At 35.5% G+C, this 23,611-nt stretch overlaps 1 protein-coding gene and 1 long non-coding RNA gene across 4 annotated transcripts in view; one reads left to right on the top strand and one right to left on the bottom strand.

Moving 5' to 3' along the window:
- Positions 1-1,849: 1,849 nt before the first annotated feature.
- Positions 1,850-5,378, bottom strand: LOC121419881. 2 transcript variants are annotated; one of them, XR_005970650.1, is made up of 4 exons: positions 5,085-5,378; positions 4,128-4,219; positions 3,658-3,863; positions 1,850-2,641 (listed from the first exon to the last, which is right to left on the bottom strand). It is a non-coding gene; the product is annotated as an uncharacterized LOC121419881 (long non-coding RNA). The 2 variants fall into 2 exon arrangements; XR_005970649.1 differs by having other exon boundaries at positions 3,658-4,219.
- A 9,541-nt stretch (positions 5,379-14,919) lies between these two features.
- The window catches only part of LOC121419865 (acyl-CoA 6-desaturase-like), a 32,184-nt gene continuing 23,492 nt past the window's right edge, over positions 14,920-23,611 (top strand). The window contains exons 1-2 of one of the 2 annotated variants that reach the window (XM_041614330.1): positions 14,920-14,995; positions 23,319-23,567. In XM_041614330.1, the coding sequence (XP_041470264.1) occupies positions 23,340-23,567 (228 nt within the window). In that variant the 5' untranslated portion in view covers positions 14,920-14,995; positions 23,319-23,339. The remainder of the gene's footprint in view (positions 14,996-23,318; positions 23,568-23,611) is intronic. The other variant, XM_041614337.1, reaches the window with a different exon arrangement.

Genomic DNA, 23,611 nt, shown 5'->3' with positions numbered 1-23,611 from the left:
CATAGAGAAATCATGAAAATTTCAATATTCAATCAAATAATTATTTCCTGTTTTAATGATTGTACAACAAAATACCTTGGCAAAAAATATAATGGAAATATTTTCAAATGTCAAATTCATTAGACTGTACATTCTATAGGCATATAATATTCTCAGTACATGTAATGTATTAATCCAATAAATGTTTCTCCCCCCCCCAAAAAAAAAAAATTATATATACATTGCAGGTCATGTATAGATCAAGTTCCAGTAACACCTAGCAAAGTCAGTGCATCTTCTTTGACTTCACTCGCTTCACGCTTATTTTTTGTAACTGTGTTGACATTAATATACAATGGATTTTATTTTTTAAATTGATTTTTTTTTATTACTTCTCCAATGAATTCATTTTCATACATACCAAATTCTTTTAATAAGTTAGGTTAGATCAATTATGCATTTAATTTTGTTGAAAATCTATATAAATATCAAGCATTCCCAGAATTAAACAATCATCTTTATTTCCCTTAACCATGGAATACGCCAACTTCAAATCCAGCACTGCCTCAAGTTACACCACCTAAACAACCAAGTGCATCTACTCTGATTTCGTTTTCCAATACTAGGTGAATATCTGACATCCCCCCCATAATATATACAAGGGGGTACTTATAACAAAAGTGCAGAATACAATTTTCCTACTAACAAAAATCCTATAAAATTGCATTCTTAATCCTTATTGTAATGCATGATTAGAAACTACTCTTGCATATAAGAACTTTGAATAAAACCTACATGTAATCAAACATCCTGTCCCCCCCCCCCCCCACTTCAGATCCATCATTGACTGAAGACATATCTCAATAAATCAACCGTATAAAGAACTTTTATCTTTTAAATATTTTATGAAACGAAAATACGTTTAATAATCTATTGAAATAAACAGTCCTTAAATCAGGAAATGCTTCCTCACAAAATGAAAGGTCATTCTTTCTTCTTTTTTATGCTTGTTGCAATTAATACACAAATAATGATTGCAAATGTGAAAACTCCATGTCCAGTTTAAGCTATTTTGAATAAAAGCTATCTCACATAGTGGACCTCTCAAAATACTTCCCAAATCGTCATATAATTACATTATCAAGAATATTCATCACTTTCCTTGAAACAAAATAATAAAACCCTCCCAACTGAGATGAATGTGACACATTGTTGAAATTTATAAACCTGCATAAGAACAGAAGTTCATCTATTTCTTTCACCACGAGGACAAATTCTACAAATTCATTTCTGGCTGAGGTATCAAGGAAACATTCCCAGACTGATGGAACTTCTTCAAAATCACATTCCTCTTCAAGGTAATTTAGTATCATTAAAATTACAATGCCTTTGTTTCCCTTTTCCATTAACCCTTTCTGCCAGAATATCTCTTTGGCCAGACTCATAAATCAGATGTAGTTAAAAAGATGTTAAATAATGTAACAAATTAAACATGATCCCCAAATCAAGTACATGTACATGTAATTACAAGATCATGTTAATTGGATGCACAATACACTGGTACACACAAAATAATCTGAATATACTAGATATGTAGTAAGGTATTTAGAGGTGAAGAGGGATTTATAAAACTGAACTGGGAGGGTGAATCATTTGAACTATGAAAAGGGCTTCAATATATGTATGTTAACAGATTCAAGCAATTCAATGAACTGTGCACCGAATATTGTATACCTCTGAAAAGAATACATTGCATTGTTGTCTGTTTTTAAAGAAATTTTCATAATTAAGTCTTTAATGTTTTCAAAAATTCAATTTATGGTTCCGAGAACAATCAGAAAACACAACAATGTACATTGGTGTCAAAGCTGAACCGATCAAGTAGAGAGTTACCAGTACGTTAAACAACATACATCTTTGACAACATGATTTATAGTATGTGTTTTACAACTGTACTGTTACTATATGTTATGTACTTAAATGCAACCCTGCAGCAATACCACAAACCTTTGTTCTGCAAAATGGAATTTGAATTACCCATCTCAAGGAAAAAAGAATCATCTTATCAGAAGAGTTTGAGCAGGTAGAAGTGCATGCCATTAGAATTGAAGTTCAATGGAAGAAACATGGTCTCGACTTTATAAAGAGTACAAGATGAGAGTGAAAGAACATGATATGAGATTGAAAGAGCATGAAATGAGATTGAAAGACACGATATGAGCTTGAAGGAGCACAAACTACGAATGGACGTTTTGAATAAAGAGAGGTTGCTGAAGCTAAGCTGCAGGAATCACAGGGTTATAATAATCAATTCATTAACAAATAAAGAAGTAAAGTATTCTTCATAAATTTGAATGAACTCTGTGTTTCTATGTTCTTAATGCTTTTGCCATTGTTATAGGCATTCCTCTCCACATGAAGTTGGAAGGGGTATATAAGAAGCATATGGCCCAATCCCCCCCCCCTTCTTGATGTAGACATGTGTCCCATCAGTTGCACCTTTCACTCCTTGAAATCTAACAGTTAGATAGAACTGTCTTCGAGTTGCTTCAACTTCTTCTCTTGTTGTAGGAATCTTCATGTATTGCCTCTTGCTTTAGCTTCTGACACATTGATGACTGCGATATTGCTGCCTCATCACCATGCATCTTTTAAAATGATCCTGTAAAATAAAAACAAACCATATGGTTGATGGGTGAGGTGATTGTTTTGAGGTAATTTAAAACATTTCATTGAAGCACATACAGATGTTAAACAATGAATATTCATCTTGTACAAATATCATACAATTTTCTCCAATATATTTTAACAAGTGGAACGCCTTTGGCAGTCTCGCCATCATTATGCGATTCAATATAGCAGCAGTGCTGACTTCAAAAACAACTATTGAATAATTTTTTTTGCCCAATGCGTTAATGACTTTTTACCTTGAAGTTTTGCACATCTTTTGATTAAAAGTAAAAAAAAATAATTGGGTTGTACAGTACCCAAACAATGTACCATCAATTTTTAATTTCAGCCAAGTCATCACTAGTGAATTATATTTGTGACATAAATTGAGGAAACAGAATTGAAATTAATAGACAAGTGACATAGAAGAAGCATTTTTTTGGTGATATATGAATAAATTTTGCATAAATTAACATAAATAATTTTCTAGTCAAAATTTTAAGTCTGTGTGGAAATTTAGGGACCCTCATGTACATGTAGCTCTACCAGACGGATGAAAAAAATCAAAATTGGTCTACAAATACAGAAGCATTTTTTGTGATTATGAATTTCGCATAAATTAGCATGAATAAATTTTGCATAAATTAGCATAATTTTATACTCAAAATTTCAAAATTTTGTGTACAAGTTTGGTGAACCTCATGATATTACCTCATGAAGCTCTACCATGGGTTAATGGCAAAATTATAACTCTAACCTGACATAACAGTTGTAAAAGCAGAGCCTCACTACTGTTGTGGTAGTTTTGGAATTTTTAAATTATGCAATTCATAGGTACGTGACTGTTTGCTGAAATGATACTCTTTTTTTATGTGCTCCTCTGATTTCTAGATATTGTCATCAGCTTTATCTGGAGTCCTTAAATTATAGAAACAATCTCAGTCATTTAGATTTAACAGTTCCAAGAAAACATTCAATAATCATTTATAAAAAAATTAAATTACTTACCCACTGCATAAAAATGGACAGTTGTCAACACCTGCAAATAAACAGGAAGTTGATCAATCCTCTGTATGTCCCTCTTCATTTCGGCTTCCAGCATATTGGTGACGGTTTCTTTTGACAGTCGATACTGATCTCGAGATGGCCCATCCTTGTACGATTTCGATGGCTTTTTAGCATCACGTAGCCCACAATGTCTTGGGGAAAGGTAGCTGTATGCAGAAGAGTTGAATATTATTTTTAATTCTTTTATTTTGTGATCTTTATAATCATTCCAAACTGTACATGTGCATGTAGATTTGATCTGCCAACATAATTACTGCAATCTTAATTTACTTCCTGAGATTAACAAAAACTACATTCAAGCCATTTCATTTCTTCAGTCTAATTATATTTCATGTTCGATATCTTAACAGATCATTTCAATAATACTTTTAAACAAATCAAAACAATGTAAATCAAATTAATAATCATACCTCTTAGTATTTTAAGGCTGTGAAGAAGATGGAGATAATCCTTGGAGCCTACACTGCATGGTACCTCTGATCAGTCTGATGCCAATGTAATTCTGTGAAACAATGGTCAAATTAAAAAAAAATAATAATTTTTCATTAAAAAAAAAATATTCATTGGTTTATCACTTTTTAAATGCAAATCTCACAGTGAACACGGTGAATGCAATAAAAAAAAAACATTGTAATAATTTGCTTGAAACTGTGAATATGCTTTTCAAAAGTAGGCCTCTAGGCCTAACGACTTAAAATAAATCTGGTTTTTTTTTTTTTTTGGGGGGGGCTCTATTTTCTTCATTTGCAAGTGAAAAGACTTTAGACCAAACTTTGAGTAATCAACTCTTTAATATTCCTACAGCCTCAAAAATTGGCCTGTGCCGAAAGCAAAAAGGTTGGTCTCGATCTACAAATGTATATTTTGAAATGCAATTTTAGGCTTTTTATTTTTAGTACGAAGTTACTTTAGTCAACATGGTCAAGGCAAATTCAAAATAAAATTGAAAAAAAAATCTTTCTGAGTTTCTCCTCTTAAAATGCACCAAATAGTACAAAAATTATATAGATTTAGATATTTCATTTTTATCTTGACATTCACAAATTATGATATAGATAGCATAATAATATAAACATCCTTGTGAAGCTCATAAAACAATTAGGGCTTAAGCCCGGCCCGCGGCTGAGCACCTTCAATTCGTTCAACAACACAGCGTCAAAATATCCCAACACTTAAATGCACGGATGGGACTGTGGCAATACACACGCGACGATAAAGTGCATCGTCTGGACTTGTCAATACCAAAACCTCGTTCGCAGTCATGAAAAACAACACTACCAATTTCATATAACTGCATAAAACGTATCAATATATTCCAGAGAAGGAAAGCGGGGATTTATTTTACGAATTCAAAGAAGAATACTTACGAATTTCTAATCAAGAAGACCGCTTGACAGGTGCAGGTCCGCAAGAAAAATTTTCTTCACTTCAGCGATTTTTCACAAACTCCTCAAGTGCGCATGCTCATAAAATTAAACCATGGTTTAAACCACATCTAAGAGCAGACTAAAAAATATGACGTTTCATGACGTTTTATGACGCATTTAAACCCCCTCGGGGTTTAAACCTCTTTTGTGAAACGTAAATGAAAAACCCAGCTCGGGGTTTAAACCAGGAGGGGGTTTAAACCACCAAAAACCAGGAGCTAGGTTTTTTGTGAATTCGGGCCGCTATGTCTATCCCTTTAATTATCAATTAATTATCCATTAATTTATATTTTGTGAGATGGATCACAGAACACTGTAATTATCTACTGCTTGGCTCTCTCAATGCTGTTGAAGTTCCCATACAAGAGGTCTCACATGCAGTTTTCTGTATCATAAAGTCTCAATTATCCATTACCATAGATCCCATCATACTATAGGTTTGTAAACTATAGGGATATGAAAAAATGACAACACTTCACCCACCACCCAATTTATTTCATTGATAGACTCAACAGTACAGAAACGATCAGACAAAAAAGATTAAGAGCCCATAATACTCGGTTTTGATATGTACAGTAAACCCTTCAACATTCAAGAAGTCTAAAGAGTTCTATTTCGACACCTCTTTCTTTGAAACCAAAAGAGTGATACTTCGCCATCGACTCTCACTTTCATCATAAGATCATGAACATAATCATAATCATGAACAGAACATAAAGCCAGATAAACAGGAAGTAAGCATAAGTATAAGGCGCTAAACCGTGTAGGTTTATCTTCGTTGGCTATTATCATTGATACATCGGTTGATGTCTATTTAATTTTTATTATTTCATCTACGATTTTTATTACATAACTCACATAAATATGTGGATTACTGTTTCGTGTGAATCTTAGTAAAAAAAATACTGAAATGTAATTTCATGTCAAACAAAAATGATCGTCTATGAAATCATTATGGTATTCATGTAAGAAGAATTGTTATTATAACCTTCTTTTTACTTGAAAACTGCATTACTTATTATCTTTTTGTGCTGCTGATTACTTGAAAGATGGCGATCCCATATGCAAACTCATTGAATTAATAAATTTTTTAAAAACAGAAGGGGTATATTTTCAAAATGAAGAAAAAAAAAAGAAAAATAATTTGAGTTATTCCACATATTTGAAAGTAGGCTGATTGGATTTGTTTTCTGAACTCTTAATTACAACTGTGGCGAATCATTTTTTTCTCTAAAATGTTCGCCTTTAACAAATTCTTTAACTAAAACTATAACCCAAACAGCCAGCTCATATTATCCAGCATCAATCCAGAAAATAATTTGCTAAGATGAACTAAATCATGAAAGATCTCTTTGTACCCTTTTAGAATAAAGAATCATAGATTAAATACAGTTTTAGCTTCATTAAGAATAACTTTAATTATCAGCATGTTTTGGGCATCTTTCACAAAAGACAACTCCATCATAAGATAGATGTTTTGTGTGCTTTATACCATAATGTATTTGTCTTGACATGTAAGTTTCTGTATCCAAATTAACTACATTATTTCCGATCAAGAAATATTTGCTGTTTAATTGACGCAATCAACTTTATATATTAAACGTTTGCTTAAGACATAAATGAATGAATAAATCAAAGAAATGAAATTACATGGAAATAATTTATAAACTCTTGTTAATCATGTCCATGAAGGGTGCTACGAAATAAAACCACTCGTATAAACCCACGCATACTTCCGACCTCATCATTAACATGGACAAAATTATCACGAACATGAAGAGGGAATTTTGGATATTACCTATAGATATTACCCATAAAAATATATCATTATGATATTACCCCCAAACTGCTCCGTGATGACATCGATGGTCGGTTTATCTGAGGCTGTAGGTATGAAAGCAACAAAAAGAAAAGTTTATCCAAATAAAGGGGTCTTTTGGCTGTAATCATGAAAAAAAAAGATAAAAGTTGATCCAAATAAAGGGGCCTTTGCAAAGTTGCTATCTGGATTTTGAAATGATTTAGTAATTGTATCATGCAAACAACACACACATATAGAGGAGGAATAAAGCTTTTTGAGAGGTGCATCCCCAGCATCATATGCCTTTTCATAACTGTCGATATAAAAAAAAAATGGAAAGTGAATTTATAATAAAACAGAAATTGTGTCTTCCTGTATAGTCAGTACAAGCCTATGTCTGTTATGATTGCAATCCATCATTTTATGTTTAAGATGTTGTTCATTTGAGTTTGCCAAGATTCTATTGCGTATAGGGGCGGATCCAGCTTTCACTAATGGGGGGGGGGGGCGAAAATATTTTCCAATATTTTCTTCGATCAGCCGCTCAAAGTTGATTTTTGTCTCTTTGAAGTGGTAGACCTAACAATCACTTCTTAGCTTTATTCTTACAAAAATAAATAAATAATAATATCATCATAAGCCCTAATCGAATAGTGCGAGCTAGCTATTTATTGGAAATTTCATGCATTTTGTCTTGAAAAATGAACAGTCTTTGCAATGTTTGTGATCGTGAACAAGCTTTGTATATGTAACTAAAAATCACTGCGAGCGCGAATTGCGAACAGAAATTTGTAATAGGCCTATTCGTTCTGCCTGATTGAAAAGGGATCTGTTAAGGAGTGTTTGCAGTTAAAACGATACATGTTATTTAATCAAATAATGCGAGCGCGGAGAGCGAGCTGAAATTTTTGACAATCTGACCTAAAAATTTACATTCTAAGCACTTTGTAATCATGAATAGGATCGGTATTCGGTATACAACTAAACAATTATTAATGCGAGCTCGAAGCGCGAGCGGAAAAAAAGAGATTTAGACCTAAAAAGGGGATGCGCTAACCTTTTTTTATGTTTATGTTATGTACATCTTTAAGAGGATGAGTAATTGCGTATCTACGTACATTAATAGTGCGTGCGCAAAGCGCGAGAATAAATTTTGTATATTCTGATATAAAAAATGGATAATTTATTATTATTATTATTACTTATTATTTGTACTGCGCTTTTCCCATTAGGCCCAAAGCGCTTACAATGAATTGAAAAGATGTAATATATATATAAAGAAAAGCAAACTGCTTATCTCAATAAACGTACGCGTGTTTTTTAGATTTAGACCTAGAATATGGGCATTCTAAATATATTGCTTGTATCATCAAAATCAATAATGCGCGAGCTGAATCTGAAAGGGGTAAATTTAAGTACTATTTCAAGCACTGTGTCAAAATTGTAAAATGAGTGAATATACACTTGACCAACGATGCGAGCGCGACGGGTCGATTTTTTTAAATTATTATTCTGACATAGTGCCGGGGCATTGTAAGGACATTTCGTCATCATAATTTAATGACGACTATCTGTATATTCCTCTTTTGAAACGCGAGATGAAACTTGCCGATATTCCATTCTGAAAAAGGGACAGTTTCATTTAAAGGAAATCATGAAACTGTTAGGCCTATCTTATCTTTAAATTTAATATTAATGAGAGCGCGAAATATATTAATATTAAGGCCTGAAAACTGGACATTTTTACGATTAAAAAAAAAAAAGGTTAATCCTCCTATGCAGAGCTACTCGGTCGTTGATGTGCAGGAGAATGTCTTTCATTGCCAAAAATAGGGTGGGGGCGGCTCCCCCCTTGGATCTGCACCTGGGCTGGGGTATACACCTTCCTACCAATTATACGATGCTTTGTCGAATAAAAGATCATATTAATTACCTTTCATTTAATGCGAAAAGAGGTAAAAAGAAAAAAAAGATAATTGATTAATGAACAACTTATCGAACACCACCCCCCCCCCAAAAAAAAACAACATTGAAACAGTATAATTACATCATACCACACTGTAAAACTCACCGAAGCAGGAAATAGGATTGTAATCATCATACACGTTTCTTAATAAATATAAATTTCTGAATGATATTATTTCAAGGTTACTACAATAAAATATTTGTTTTACTCTTACCTGTAATCTTCTCACATGTTGGAATGGAATCGTTCCATATCAGATAGAATTGCGATCCTCCTGGGACACATTGAATGATCCCATTGCCTTTCAGCGTATATCCATCCATACATGTAAGATGAACGATAGAACCAAACCACGTGATCTTTGTATCACAAGAATTGTTATGACGTCCTCTGGTGACTTCAAGTGCATGAATGAAAAACACATCATAAGATTTTAATGAATGGTAGACTTTATAGAAATGATCAATGTACAGCCCAGATTAAAAAAAAAGTATTGGCTAATAATAATATTCCGCATCTTTCTTCTTAATTTTTTGTAAACAAACTGACATGACGAAAAAATAAAATCCATTGCCAAGTTTTGAAAATATTTTTTTTTTATGATAACAAATATTTCAGTTGCAAGGTTTACTTCAGGGAACTGACCTCGGGCCATTTTTTTTTGCTTCATAGCAATGATACCTTACAAGCAAATTTTGCTCACATTTCTACCCGCAGTATAATGCATATACATGTAGTTGTAACAATTACATTGAAATCAGCTCGGCTAGAAATTTCTATATACAGTATGTCTAACTTCAAATTAGAATACCAAGTCATATTTATTTTCTTTCAGAAATGGGGTTTTAGATGTAACCATCCGCAGAGGGTCGCCCAAACCAAAGTGGAGCACGCCGAATATAACACATGTTATATAAATTATAAATAGCATTAATCTGTTTGTTTAATCATTAAATATAAGTTGAAAATTGTCTTCTTTATCACAGGAATCTGAATAGGCCATAACACATTCTACATTGTTGCAAAATTCCCCATCATTTTTCAACATTGATGAAGCTATATAGAAGATTACATGCAATAAAAAAACTCTTGCGAATGAAAATTGTAATTTTAGAACTGAAAGTAACGAAAATTGTCGGACATACATTTATATAAAACCTGAAATGGTAACCATGTCATCCATGACTTGTCATGATAATCAGGTTAAAAACATAAAGATATGGATAAAATAATCACCTTCTGCTGTTAAACACTGCCATCTTGAGTCTCCAACTGCGTAGCGAGGATTCATTTTGGAGGGGGCGGTAAATGCATGCAAAGCGTGCCAACAATTACAGGGGGTGGGTGCAGGGAGGGGAGTCTCCCGCGCGAAGCGCGAAGATTTTAGTGTTTCATAAATTAAAATGGAGCCGTTTCTCTTGTCTCTAGTACCTCCAATTCGGTCGACTATGTTGCAATTTTGAACCTTTTTTTCAAAAGTGATTGTAAACGCACAAAAAGGTATACAATGGAGGAAATTAAAATTATAATAACTCCGCGCGTAGCGCAGGAGCTAAAGCTTTTTTTTCAATTTTTCTTGCCATTAAAAGGGTCCCGAGAAAAGGGTATTCTCAAAGATATATTGAATACTTTCCTTGGAAAGATCATATTTGATTCCAAACAATTTAGCAACAGTGCATATCTTTAAATCGTAAAGTCAGAGGAGAAGAAGTGTAAGAGTAAGATATTCCTCCCGTGCAGAGCAATGAAACTCTGAAATTTCAAAGGGCGGACGTTTCATCAAATGTAGATATCTCTAATACCCAATTGGCTCTAATTCAATTGATTTTCTAAGATTATTGAACTTCATTACAAGGAAAATAGTGCGCAAAAAGTTGAAACTTCTGTGATTTATTGAAATTATCTATAAAAATGATGTCTAATTTCTTTGACTTATCCTGAAGCGCTTCATTTTGAATATATAGAAACGTAAGTGTCATTCAAAATTTCAAACTGAGGGCGCAAAACAGGACAGGAGATGAATGTATACAGGGAAATGACATGAAGTTTAATACAATTTGATAAAAAATATTGTACTTTTTTATTTAATACGACACGAATTTCATACCTTCCTCTTTTTAAATTAGGAACCTGTTTGCCCCAAAAATATGATTGTTAAGTAATGAGCTGTAAAGCGGGAGATGTTGACTTTATGGAGGTGACGGTAGAAACTGATATAAAGATTTTACCCGCTCGGAGCCGACCAGACCAGAAGTTGCGCGATCAATTGAAAAATAAGATAACTTCATTATAATTACTTCGGCCTAACCTTACTCAAATTCATGCCCTATAATGTAAACAATTTTAACTTTAACTGACAAGAAGCACATAGCTGAGGTGGAAAAACAAGGTAAGAGAAAAGGTGGGGGAAAAAATTGAGAACTTCAATATTGTCATTTAACTGCGCGCAGCGCGGAAGCAAAATTCATATGTAAATTTAGAGCAAGAAGAGTGAAGGAATTTCTCTTTTGAGAAAAAAATGAAGAATAAAAAAAACACAAAGCTACCTTTCTTCTCTTTCCTCCCTTCCCTTTTCCTTTTCTCCTCTCTTTTCCCCCCTTTTTTGAGGGGGGGGGGGGGGCGACCGCCCCCACCGCCCCCCTGGCTACGCGCCTGTGAGTCTCCTTACAAAAGGACAACGAAATAAGTTTAATGAAATGTCAATTGCGAAATAACGAAGCTCGGAAAATATGAATAGCAACCCGCCCGTTGCCAGGAAGGGGGGGGGGGGGCAAGAAAAGCTTGTCAAAAATTTCTGGGGCAAAATGACCAACAGTTCTTGCTGATGAACTTTTTTGGGGGGAGGGGGGGGGGGGCTTTAAACAACCATGCCTTGAAAAACTTTGAACAATAACTATTCCAAAAGAACATGCAGAGAATACTTCACGAATTAGGGGTCTTTTTGAATAGCAACCAGACCACTCCCGCAAATTATTGAAAAAATATTATGATCAATATTGATAATTGAACGAACTTTTGCCGTTTAGCTAACATGAGGGTACTGGGACAAAGAAAAATGAAAGAGAAATAAACAAAATATAAAAGCAGATTGGTGAAATAATTTGAAACGAATCGGACAACGAAAAGGGAACATAGGCGGCGGAAGCGGGGGGGGGGGGGGGGACAAGGGTGACGTATCCCCCCTAAATTTGAGGGGGGGGGGACGATCCCCCTAAAAAAAAATCGGTGATCCCCCTTGAAATATTTGGCTTCAGCCGTCAAGGGAAACAACAGTATTATGCAGACACAAAAGTTGTTTATTTACTCTTTGAATTAGGACTTATATTTCTTTCAACTTCAAATGACGCGGAAGGACTCATCCTTTTTTGTCAGCCTATAGAGTAAGCAAATTCTAATCAAAGAAACTAAGACGAAAGTCAACGACCGTTGATATGAAGAATAAAATCATATATCAACATTAAAATCTCTCAAGAGGGGGCAGAGTCACGTCAAATTAAGAACAGGGCCCCGTCTTACAAAGAGTTGCGATTGATCCTGGAAATCCATCAGTGTCATAATTTTTTTTTTTTAATTGGAAATTTGGAAAATTTCCCTTGTAAACAAAGAGAAGCATAATGACAGACTAAATTGCCAGGAAAACAGTGAATGTATGAATGTACTACATCACAATCTAGAAAGTATATTTTGAAACAAACATGTATTTTAGAAGGTGACGTTGGATTGGATCAATCGTAACTCTTTGTGGGACGGGGCCCAGATCTACATTATGATTCTGTATCAAAAATAATATCAACTTATAAGATCTTTGATAATCAAGGTTAAGTGGCACGCATAATTAATCGCATGTAATTAGAAGAGAAAGACAAGTAATATAATATTCTGCAGGGGTGGCGGAGCGAAGTTGAAACTGGGGGGGGGGGGGCACAGGGAAGAAAGGGCAATTTTCTTTCAAAAAGGGCACTTTCTTAAAACAAAGAAAGAATGAAAGTCTTCAGTGGCGCTATATATGGGCCACAATTTTTAGGGGGCAAGATATGTAGTATCACGTAACTTTATAAGAAGTTGTGAGCGAGCACAAATTTCAATATTTTTATAACGAAAATCCAATTTTCAGGTGATAGATTTAGACAATATTCAGAAAATTATATCATATTTCACCCTTCTCTCTTTTCTTTCCTCTTTTTTTTTCTCGGTCGTGAAGAATTGGGGAGGGGCAAAAGTCCCCAAACATTCATCTATCTGAACGCCTCTGCTAATCTAGCCCACTCTAGCTTGACTTTAAGGCACAAGGATCATCCTTACTAAATAGGAATATTGTTTTCTTGTTTCAAAGGGGCACTCGTTAACACGTAAAACTGGTCCTATTTCAGGAAAAAGGGGCAGAGAACTCGTTCGTGAGGGGCACCTTTCTTGGGTAAAGAGGGGCATTGATTCGAGAAAGGGCACTTACAATTTATAGAAAGCTATTCATTTGCTCACACATAAAACGGGCCCTTCTCAGATAAGGGGGCACAGCACACGTTCGTGCGGGGCACTTTTTGGGGTAAAAAGGGGCACTGGTTTGAGAAAGGACACTTTATAAAAGAAGGCAAGGGGGCAATAACGGGTCCTTCTCAGGTGAAAGGGGCAGAGAATACGTTCGAGAGAAGGCATTTTTTTATTTTAAAAAGTGGCACTTATAACGAGAAAGGGCACTTTTGACACCTAAAACATGCCCTCCTCAGGTGAAAGGGGCACAGTACACGTTCATTACGGGCACTGATTCGAGAAAAGGGAACTTACGAGAAGACAATGGGGCACTTGCTCATACATAAAACCATGGACCTATGATAAAACGGAACATTCTCCGGTGCCAAAGGGACACATTACACGTTTGTGAGGGGGCATTTTTCTTGCATATAAGGCCCGATACCATAAGGTCCGATGGAATATCAATCATGATGGAATTCACGAATTATGATAATCATCATTATTTTATCATGATAATCATCATAATCATGATTATACATTTATGATTTATGATATAATTATGATTTATGATATAATCATGATTATATCATAAATCATAAATGTATAGGTTGATAACCAGTACTAGCCAGAGGTCTATACGCTCCAGAAAATTATTATTTGTCAAATTGTCTTTTTGCCTGCCCAATGGCAATGCTAGTCTGCTGGGCAAACCCTTCACTCGAAATAAGGGTCTGAATGTGCAGCCTACTCATGCCTTGTGTACTGAAGGCTCTCTCGCTCAGTATTGTATTGGAACAGCAAGTTTTGTATGTGCTAGTCTTTGCGTGGAGGCACACTTGTTGATCAAAGTTCCAATCAGGGTCTGTGCCTGCAGACTATGGCAATGCAGTGATGGAAATGAAGGGCGGGGCGTAACTACGAGCACCGTTTAGTCTGCAAGCACAGACTCATGATTAACACGTCAAACAAAAAAGGTCTTGAGTATTTACTCCAAAGAGTCTGTCTGTAGATGCTTGATGGAGTAATCCCTTTGGAAGCTCAAACAGGAAGCTATGCTAGCCAGCCACAGTACACAGTGAAACTAGTCTCACTACTTCAGACTCTGTAGTATGTTGCGAATTGCGAAACCAAGGGTCTGTGCCTACAGAATATGCAAGGCTTGCGTAATTTGTGAATTTTGTATCGATGTGATATCGGACCCATAATATCGTATGTTTCTCGCCTCATACGCGAAAGATCACCCGATGCTATTGAAAAGACCTTTCACATTTAACGACACTCTGTGCTCCCAGGTATACACATCATTGACTTGAAATGTATTGTTCTAAAACAAACGATGCATGGCTTATTCTATGAGAAATTTTATAATCAAAGCAAAACGAAGAATAACAGCTCCTTTTTGAAACGATAAGTTCTTGATTAATGAATTTAAATAACACTGGCATCATGGAAGCTGATGTATTTGTCAGTTCACGCACGCGCATGGCCCTGAAGGGCAAAGGGCACGATATCGGTCCGGCGCATGTTCGATACTTTACAGTGCATAACTGTAATAATCGTTGTCAGCTGCCGCTAGCTCGTGTGAGTGACCCGTAATCAATTTCGGGAATTTAAGTGAGTAATTTACTTACATTTTGTCTGTTTTCACTTTATTTTATTAATTAAATTGAAAGAAATTGATTTTCGAATGGAATTTATTCATATACCTTTTACAGCATGAATTATATCAATGTGATTTGACCAGTTCCAGCCGAGCCAACCGAGCGGGGATTGGTTGCCCTTGGACGCCAGGCCCAGGGTACCGGCACGTAGCCCGCATGATCACTCAGTCAATGTGTGGAGCATGGACGGTTGTGCATTGCAATTGTGGGCGGGTATTCGGGTAACGTTAACGTTGGACCAAAAACTTCAATCTGTTATTTTTGGTTGTTCCGCAGAACTATGTTGGCTCCACTCACCAATTATACAGATTAAAGAGAAACGTCATAAATTTTTTAAGAGTTAATATGCATGTTGCAAAAAATAAATCTCAGGAGGTGAGAAGTCAGAAAAAAAGGCAATCCAGTTAGGTATGTTGCAAAAAAATTAGATCTCAGAAATAAGATGTTTTCTTCATGGCATCATTTAGAGCTCATCAAGACCTTTAATGTAACACCTCATTTATCTCAATAGCCCCAGGGCCCAGAAATAAGAAAGTTATTGTAGGCCTAGTTTTAAGGTTGCATAAGTTGCCTATTCAATAACCAGCTCCCAAGACCCCTGTTAGGAAACACCTCCGTTCCCAAGCCCTGCCAAAATTGTGCACCGCGAGCCGTGAAAATCTACCGTACCCCGGATCGGAGAGCAAGCTTCACGCACGGCTCCAAGCTAAATGTCCTCAGCTACAATACAGCCAGCTATAGAGCACGCGCGATTGCAGTCGTTACGGTACAATGTGCCGTTCCCATGACCTCATTTTCCCCGCCCTGATTGATTTGATTTAGTTCCGTAGACCCTGTTTTTCACACGTCCAAGTACATTTTTAGTTCCCAAGACCCCGTATTTCACCCTTGTAGTTGTAGTCCCCTTGTAGTCAGTTCCTTAGACCCCCATTTCAGTGTTTAGCGAGGCACACCCCCATCAAAAAATAATTTGAGTGCCCCCCCCCGGGTTTTCTTCATCAAAGTTCACACATGATCGTGCCAATCATGGCTAGCCAGGAGGCCAAGTTCTAAGTTAGAGAGTAAAATCATTTACTAACGTATGCTTGCTCTCAACGAAGCCAGGTATTCCTTCCCATTCATCTGCACGCACGGCCCCAAAACTTGAAACTTTCGTCCCCAAGATTTCTATTTTCCTTCAAAAAGGTGTAGACCTTTATGATGTATGGTGGTAGGCTGGCCGTCATGGCCGTAGGGGGTCCTAAGCTGCACAGCGGAGTGTGGCACAGGTCCTAAAGCTACGCACCACTCATCGTGCATGCAGTTTTTAATGGCAAATGCGCACTCTCTCTGTGGAATTGTGATTGCAGAGTGACGAACGATTCCTATTCAGTTTGTTATTCAGAGGCTCCAGTTAATCTCTAATTCTAAATGCAGAGAAAATCCACAACTCTTTGGAATTTTGGAGTTACATTTTTTCTATAATAATATCAACTAATTTTACTATTTGAGGCACAGGAAATACAATTTTTTTGCATTACAAATCGAGTGCGTCGCTTTAGGACCCCTTCTACATCGGGCGGCGAAATTAAGAGGTGTTCAGGAAACACGGCGGGGTTTTCGTATTTTTTGTGAGTTTTGTGATATTTTCTTCTTGGTTTATGATCTTTAGAATATTTGCAACAAATTAATGAAAGATAATTTGTCCAAATATTAAAATTGGCACAATTTTTGTTGTTTTTAAACAAAGTGCGTAGCTTTAGGTCCCCCCATCATACATGGCCTAAGTATGGGATACAACTTCATTTCTGACATTATTTCCTACGGTATCAATTTTGTTTTTAAACAAGAATTCAGGGCAAGTCCAAGAAAAGGTCACCCTAGAAGGCAAAATTTCATCTTTAATTTAAGAAGTTATCTTTGGTGGAGTAAGAAAGCCTAAATGTTGAATTTTAAAATTTCATTAAGAAAAGTGTGATAATATGCATATTTATGCTAATTTGGGGCACCTAATTTGCATAATTGGTAAAATGGGCATTACTTATGGGACAATTATAAAAACTCATAAAAATAAAAACAAAACTTGTGAGATTTAGTCATAGGTGGGACATGGACCCCCTAACATCTTAATACTTATGAGGGAAAAAAAGTGGTGTCATCTAATTAATTATGCAAATTAGGTCATGTCCAAGGATGGAATGTCCCATACGTAATGTTTTGAGGATGTTTTTTAAAGTTATTTTATACAATACTTGTATTGTTGCATCTCTGGGAAGTTCTAATTTATAAAGTATGAAAATGTTATACCACAAAAGTTTTAAAAATAGAGTTTACTTTTTATTTAAAATTTAATTAAAAAATTGTTATGTATGGGACAACATGTTACGTATGGGACATTTATACACAATGTCAATGGGGCAGGGTAGGAATTAATTTTTTTTTTTTAGGGGCTACTTTTTTTTTACATTGGGGCTACCACTGAATATCTTGGGGCTATTTTCAAATTCATGGGGCTACTTTTTTATCGCATATCAGCAATTACCTTTTGACATTACGAGACTCACTGTGACGCCTAACAGCTCAGAACATTTTTTTTATCTCCCGGTGGTGGGGGAATGCCCTACAGGCCTTACAATAATCAGCTTCACACACTTCAGATTTGAGCCAATTGAGGCCCCAAATGGCTTATTCAAACATTTAAGAAATCAGATTTAAATGTTTAAGTGTGTTTTGACACCCTCACTCCACATCCCCTTTACAACCACACACACATGGGCTTATTTATTTTTCATCTTTTAATGAACCATGAACAATGAACCCCCGCCCCCCCCAAAAAAAAAAAAAATCTAAATGAAATTAATGAATAAAACAAACATAAAGGAGAGAGGGAGAGATGGAGAGAGAATTCAGATCAAATAATAAATCAAAAAAAAAAAATAATTTCATGGTTAGAATCACGGGTGTGGGTGTTTGTGTGTGATTGTGACTATGAAGTGCACTTGGATTGCATATAAATTATGTTAAAGAAATGAAATCAATATCTTACTCAGTCTATTCAAATTCCGACACATAGCCACAGGCTATGTACATAATATTGTAGGTTCATGTACCTTAGGTTTTTCGCAAGTTATTTTGAAAACGCAGATCTCCACAGAAAATTCCTTTCATTCTGGGAGAGTCTAAAATCGGTGAAAATGTATTCATTAATAACTTAAATATTAATCACAATGAAGAAATCATAAAGTGTTTTGACAGTTTTCAAAAATTAACATGAAATCTAAACTCTATCTGAAACAGAAAATCACCATCACTTAGGCCATTACTGATATAATTCTCACCCAGAGCTCTGGCAGAGAACTTGAGCTCTAACTGGCTAGCTAACAGCATGCAAGTACCACACTCAAGCGCACGGCGTCCTATTTTTTTTTAGATTGAGCCTTGTTTGATGATTTATTGTCTGATATTTACCCCTCTTCAAGAAAGAAATTAAAAAGTTATAATTTACAACTATAAGCAAAGTGATTTTGGATTATTAAGGCTCCGTTTTGACAAGCAAAGACAGCGACTGTGAGGATAAAAGACTAGCACATACGATGTGCAAGTCTTTTATCCTCACAGTCGCTGTCTTTGCTTGTCAAAACGGAGCCTTAATAATCCAAAATCACTTTGCTTATAGTTGTAAATTATAACTGAACAGGGATTTATTTCCTGAGCAATTACAATTACGATATCACAGAATTGTGATATCCCGAATGGGAAATGTGTGCATTAGATATTGCACATGGTGAAGTATGGAGAAACCATGCTATTGAAAAAGAGACGCACTTGGCAATTTGAAACTGTGCTTATCGTAAATTGAAAGTTACTTGATTTTAGCTTTCCAGATATTTACATTTATACATGTACGATATGGCTTCGCTGCTTATCCATCTCGCACTCCGACTCGACGATGTCGATAAGCAAAGCTGTCACAGTCCAACTGATTGCTTACACCGCCTAGTACATATACCGCACGATGCATGTGGTCTCTTTACCAGCTGTGCACGCATACATATACAGAAGCCATGCGGCAAGTGCGTCAACAATTCTAAAAAGCCTGTGCTAAAGACTATGCGTACTCCGCATCCCATATTGCATTGCGCGTTTATTTACGATCGCGAAGCTTCCGGTGTTGCGGAAGGCTCGGATATTGCAACTTGAAGCTGGCAAGGGCGATATAAAAGATGCGCTTGCTCCGCCGCCGGGGAACTTAATTGTGTGAAGTATTTTTTGCATTGTCGATGGTATTTTATTGGGGCGATTCTAAAATAAATAGTCGCCCCAAACCATTGGGTTTTGAGAATTTTTAGGGGCGATTTGGGCTGTCATGGGGGCGAAATCGCCCGTCGCCCCCGTGTAATTCCGACGCTGCAATGGGTAGGTTTGTGTACAAAGTGAATGGAGAAAAACAAATTTAAAGAGTGCTCTAAATAGTGATTATTTACCTTTTCTTTAGTTTTTGAACACTGATTTGTTATAAATACTGATTAATGAAAACAACTGAAGCGAAAAAATTGTGAAAATGGAAAAATATGAAAAAAATAAAAAACAATAGAAATACATAAGAAATTCATGAAACCATGAAAAACAAGAAAAAAAATGTTGAAATGGCTAATTTCCTTTTCAGTCATATCAAATATGTCTCAATAGAACATTTGAAAAGACAGAAACTCTTTGGTTATTTCCATAAATTTTAAATTATTTCAATTTTCTTAATTATGGGGAAAATTGTGTACGTTCTCTATGGGGACAAAATGTCCCATACGTAACTGTCCCATACGTAACATGTCATTAATTTGTTTAATTAGAGTCTGTAATTAGAGGGATTTGACTTATGACATGAAACTTGCCTTAGATATACTAGAGTATTGTGACTTCTATCACACTAAGTTACAAGTTGTCAAATGAAATACTTTCAGAGAATTCTCAACTTGAAAAAAATGTTTTAAAAATTGTCTTTTTTCTGCGTCCCATACGTAACGGCCCATCTTTTCTCTCTAAAAGGTCAAGGTCAAGGTCATATGTCACCATTTTTTCCACGATTATTCTAGATGTCTACCATCATGAGGGTATTCAATCTAATAAAAGTCAATTAACACTATTTTTCAGGTCATTGAAGCCTCTGAAATGTCCCATACGTAACGCGCGCGAATTCTTGGACTTGCCCTTCAGAAAAAAAATGAGAAAAATATAATGAAAAGATGGAAGAGACTTGCCCGATATTTACGCCGCCATCTTGTTTCCTGTTGTTCTTCCCCAACGTTACGGATGCGTGCATTTGTGTATATTCATTAGGAAGACGTTCCTCATGAATATATAATTTCTGCCCAGATGTCAAGAGGCCCTGACCTAATTCGCTTTGCGAATTAGGAAATCCCTCGCTTCGCCCGGGAAGCTAGCAACCACCAGGGCCACGACAAGAGGCTAGTGAGTAGTGGGCACAGGGTGACCAGAAGTCCAGATTTCACAAAATGAATATGAGACAATTTACAAAGCACGCTGCATTAGTGCATCAACCAAGTCAGGTCTTGATAAAAAAAATCAATGAGGAAGGCTCCACAATGTTAGACTTTAAAAAAAAAGTAAAGAAAAGGAAGGGAGGTTGAAAGAAAGAATGAAGGAGAGAAAGGAAGAGGAAAGAAAAGAGATCAATTGAGAGAAAAGAAAAAAAAATAAGGGGAAAAATGAAAAAGAAATATAGAATGAAAGGATGAAAGAAAAAAAAAGAGGTTTGGTCATTCTAAGAAATCGATAAAGAAAGATATTAAAGGAATGGAAGATGAATAAATATATGATTTCAAGATAAAACACAGGAGAGCATTAAAGGAAGAAAAAGTAAAAAAAAAAGAAAGATACAATGAAGGAGAGAAAAATGTTTCCTTCATTCTTTGAAAGAAACAAAGAAAGAAAGAAAAAGGAACAGGAAGGGAAAGAATAAGTGAAAAGGATTAGAAGGAAAAAATGAAATAAACAATGAAAGAAAGGATGGAACAGAGGGAGGAAAGAATGAAGGGAGGAGAGAATAAAAAAGAAAGAATAATAATGGAGGGAAAGAAAGAACGAAAAGAAAAATGAGAGGGAGGGAGGGAGAAGGAAGCAAAGAAATATTCAAGGAAAGAAAGAATGAAGGAAATATAAGAAAAAGAAAGAAAATAAGAGAAAGAAGGAAAGAAAGAAAAATGAACAGAGACAGAGAGAGAGAGAAATGATCAGGAAAGAAAGCTAGGAAAAATTGGAAATAAAGATAGAAGAAACAATAAAAATAGTAAACAGGAGGGACAGAAGGATGAAGAAAGAAGAGAAAAGAAAAGAAAAATGGAAGAAAGAGGAAAAAGGTTCAAACTTCAAGCAAAAAAAATAAAATCTCACAAAAATGTAAATGATTTTGGGTTTTGTAATTAAGAATTAAAGAAAAAACTAGAATATTTTAGAAATGAATGAAATTTCAAATTGAAACATTGTCAAACTGAAATATTGAATGATATATTGTAGCATCACATACAGACATCTCTCATTCCATTACAAGTTTGCACGATCGATCACAACAAGACTCAAAAGTGAAAGCTGAAACAACAAGATCTCCTTATGAAAATATTACATCACCAAATCAATAATCCGAGAATCCGGAATATTTTTTGAAAAATTTCCCGCTGATTTACTTATTATTTTGGTGGAAAAACTATTTATCATGCGAGATTGTTTGCACAATTGCACGATTGAGAATCTGTATTTAAATAATACACATTAATTTGTATAGCGCAGCTTTTATATGGATATACTCAGCTTTGTTTGTTCAGAGCTCTTTTATACTTATGTCTACACAGCATATTTTCTTAACTAAAGATATATGTTTTTAATTTTGATTTGAAGAGGTCAAGGATTGAGAGCTTCTTATGTCAATGGCAGGCTATTCCATAGTTTTAGGGGCAGGAAGTGCAAATGCACGATCACCTAGTGTGGCTTTTGTTTTATGAAATGGAATCTGAAACAATAATTTATCTGTGGAACTTCACAGGCTTCGACTGTGTGATTGAGTTTTAGGTTTGAGTAATTTTGTAAATGTAATGTATTTGGTAGCAAGAAAATCACTGCAGAGCTTGCAAAAGTTTATTAGTAATTGATTTTATTGTTTTTGCTTTTTCATCTGTTGATTACTTGGTGAAAATTCTTCACTTTTCTATGTATCAACTATATTTTCTTCAATATTCTGAAATACAGGACAAATAGGCATCTCGGGAAGGGTTTGTTAGGATGCTGGGACAAAGGAACAAAATAAGGGATGATCAGGGAAATACTGGATGTCTGGTCACCCTGAGTGGGCGGATAGGATTTAATTTAAGGACATTCCACATCATTTTCACCAATTTTGTACAGACTCCAGAGTTAGATGTTAACATTAGATATACTTCAATTTTATAGCACCTGAAATATATTTCAAATATACAAATCTGAGAAGTACAATAAATGCTGCAATTTATGCTCTCCGTAATTTTTTAAAAAATCCATGTCATTTTCACCATAATTTGCAAACTTGTAACTTAGAGGAAGGCAAAGACTGTAGATCTCTAGACCTACGTGTAAAAGTTAAAAATGGGGGTTCATGTGCTTGTTAAAAAATATAGGATCAGCACTTTTTGGGAGCTATTGTGCTATGAAAATACCAAAAACCTGCCAAAGGCTTTATGAGATCTAGATCTATGTCAGTGAGGAGTGATTCCAAACCACTTGACCATCTTTTCAGATTCGAGGTCATTTTGTCATACTTTGCAGCACTTCATACTAGTACCGGTAATGTAGGCTATAAAGATATTTAAAAAAAAACAAACATTGATCTAAGGATTATTTTTGAATAATTAGCTTTGTAAAATCATTCTTTCTCAGCATTCAGTAATAAATCAAATACATGTAACTATGTTTGTATTTGCAACATTAGCTCTAACTTTTTGTCACTTTTAACTTTTAATTCTAAATAACCTCCAATGTCACTGTCGGCCATTGATTGTACATGCTGCCATCAGCTCCCAGAATTGAACTGCAAAAGGGATTCATTTTCCAATGTTTGAGGTTGTAGGCATCATGGAGCTGCTGACGCATGTGCAAGAGCTTGAAAAACGAAATGGTCATTTAAATTTTGCATCAGTTTGATCATCAATATTTGTTTTTTTATGATTTACATGTTTAATTTGTTCACTTCATCTTCTATCCTGTTTCAATGTTATGAAGTCTTTTGTTTTCTTTTCCCTAACTCTTTTGTAAAGTAGTTTTCCGTAGCGTGAAAGATGGGTCTGGGAAGGAACCAAGCCAATGGAGAGGTACAGGGTGCCGTGCACAAGCCCAGGAGGTTTGTGGGTGATGTCACCTGGGATGAGGTGAAGAAGCACGATGGCAAGACCGTGAAGGAGAAGTGGCTGGTAGTTGATAACCAGGTCTATGACATCACACAGTGGAGCAAGAGGCATCCGGGAGGGTTTAAAGTCATCACACACTACGCTGGACAGGACGGATCCGTAAGGCTCTTTTTGCTGTTTAAGAGCCAGAACACGTACTATCA

This window comes from Lytechinus variegatus, chromosome 1 (assembly GCF_018143015.1).
Source record: "Lytechinus variegatus isolate NC3 chromosome 1, Lvar_3.0, whole genome shotgun sequence".
Classification (NCBI taxonomy): Eukaryota; Metazoa; Echinodermata; class Echinoidea; order Temnopleuroida; family Toxopneustidae; genus Lytechinus; species Lytechinus variegatus.
This window is presented reverse-complemented; position numbering and strand designations above follow the sequence as displayed.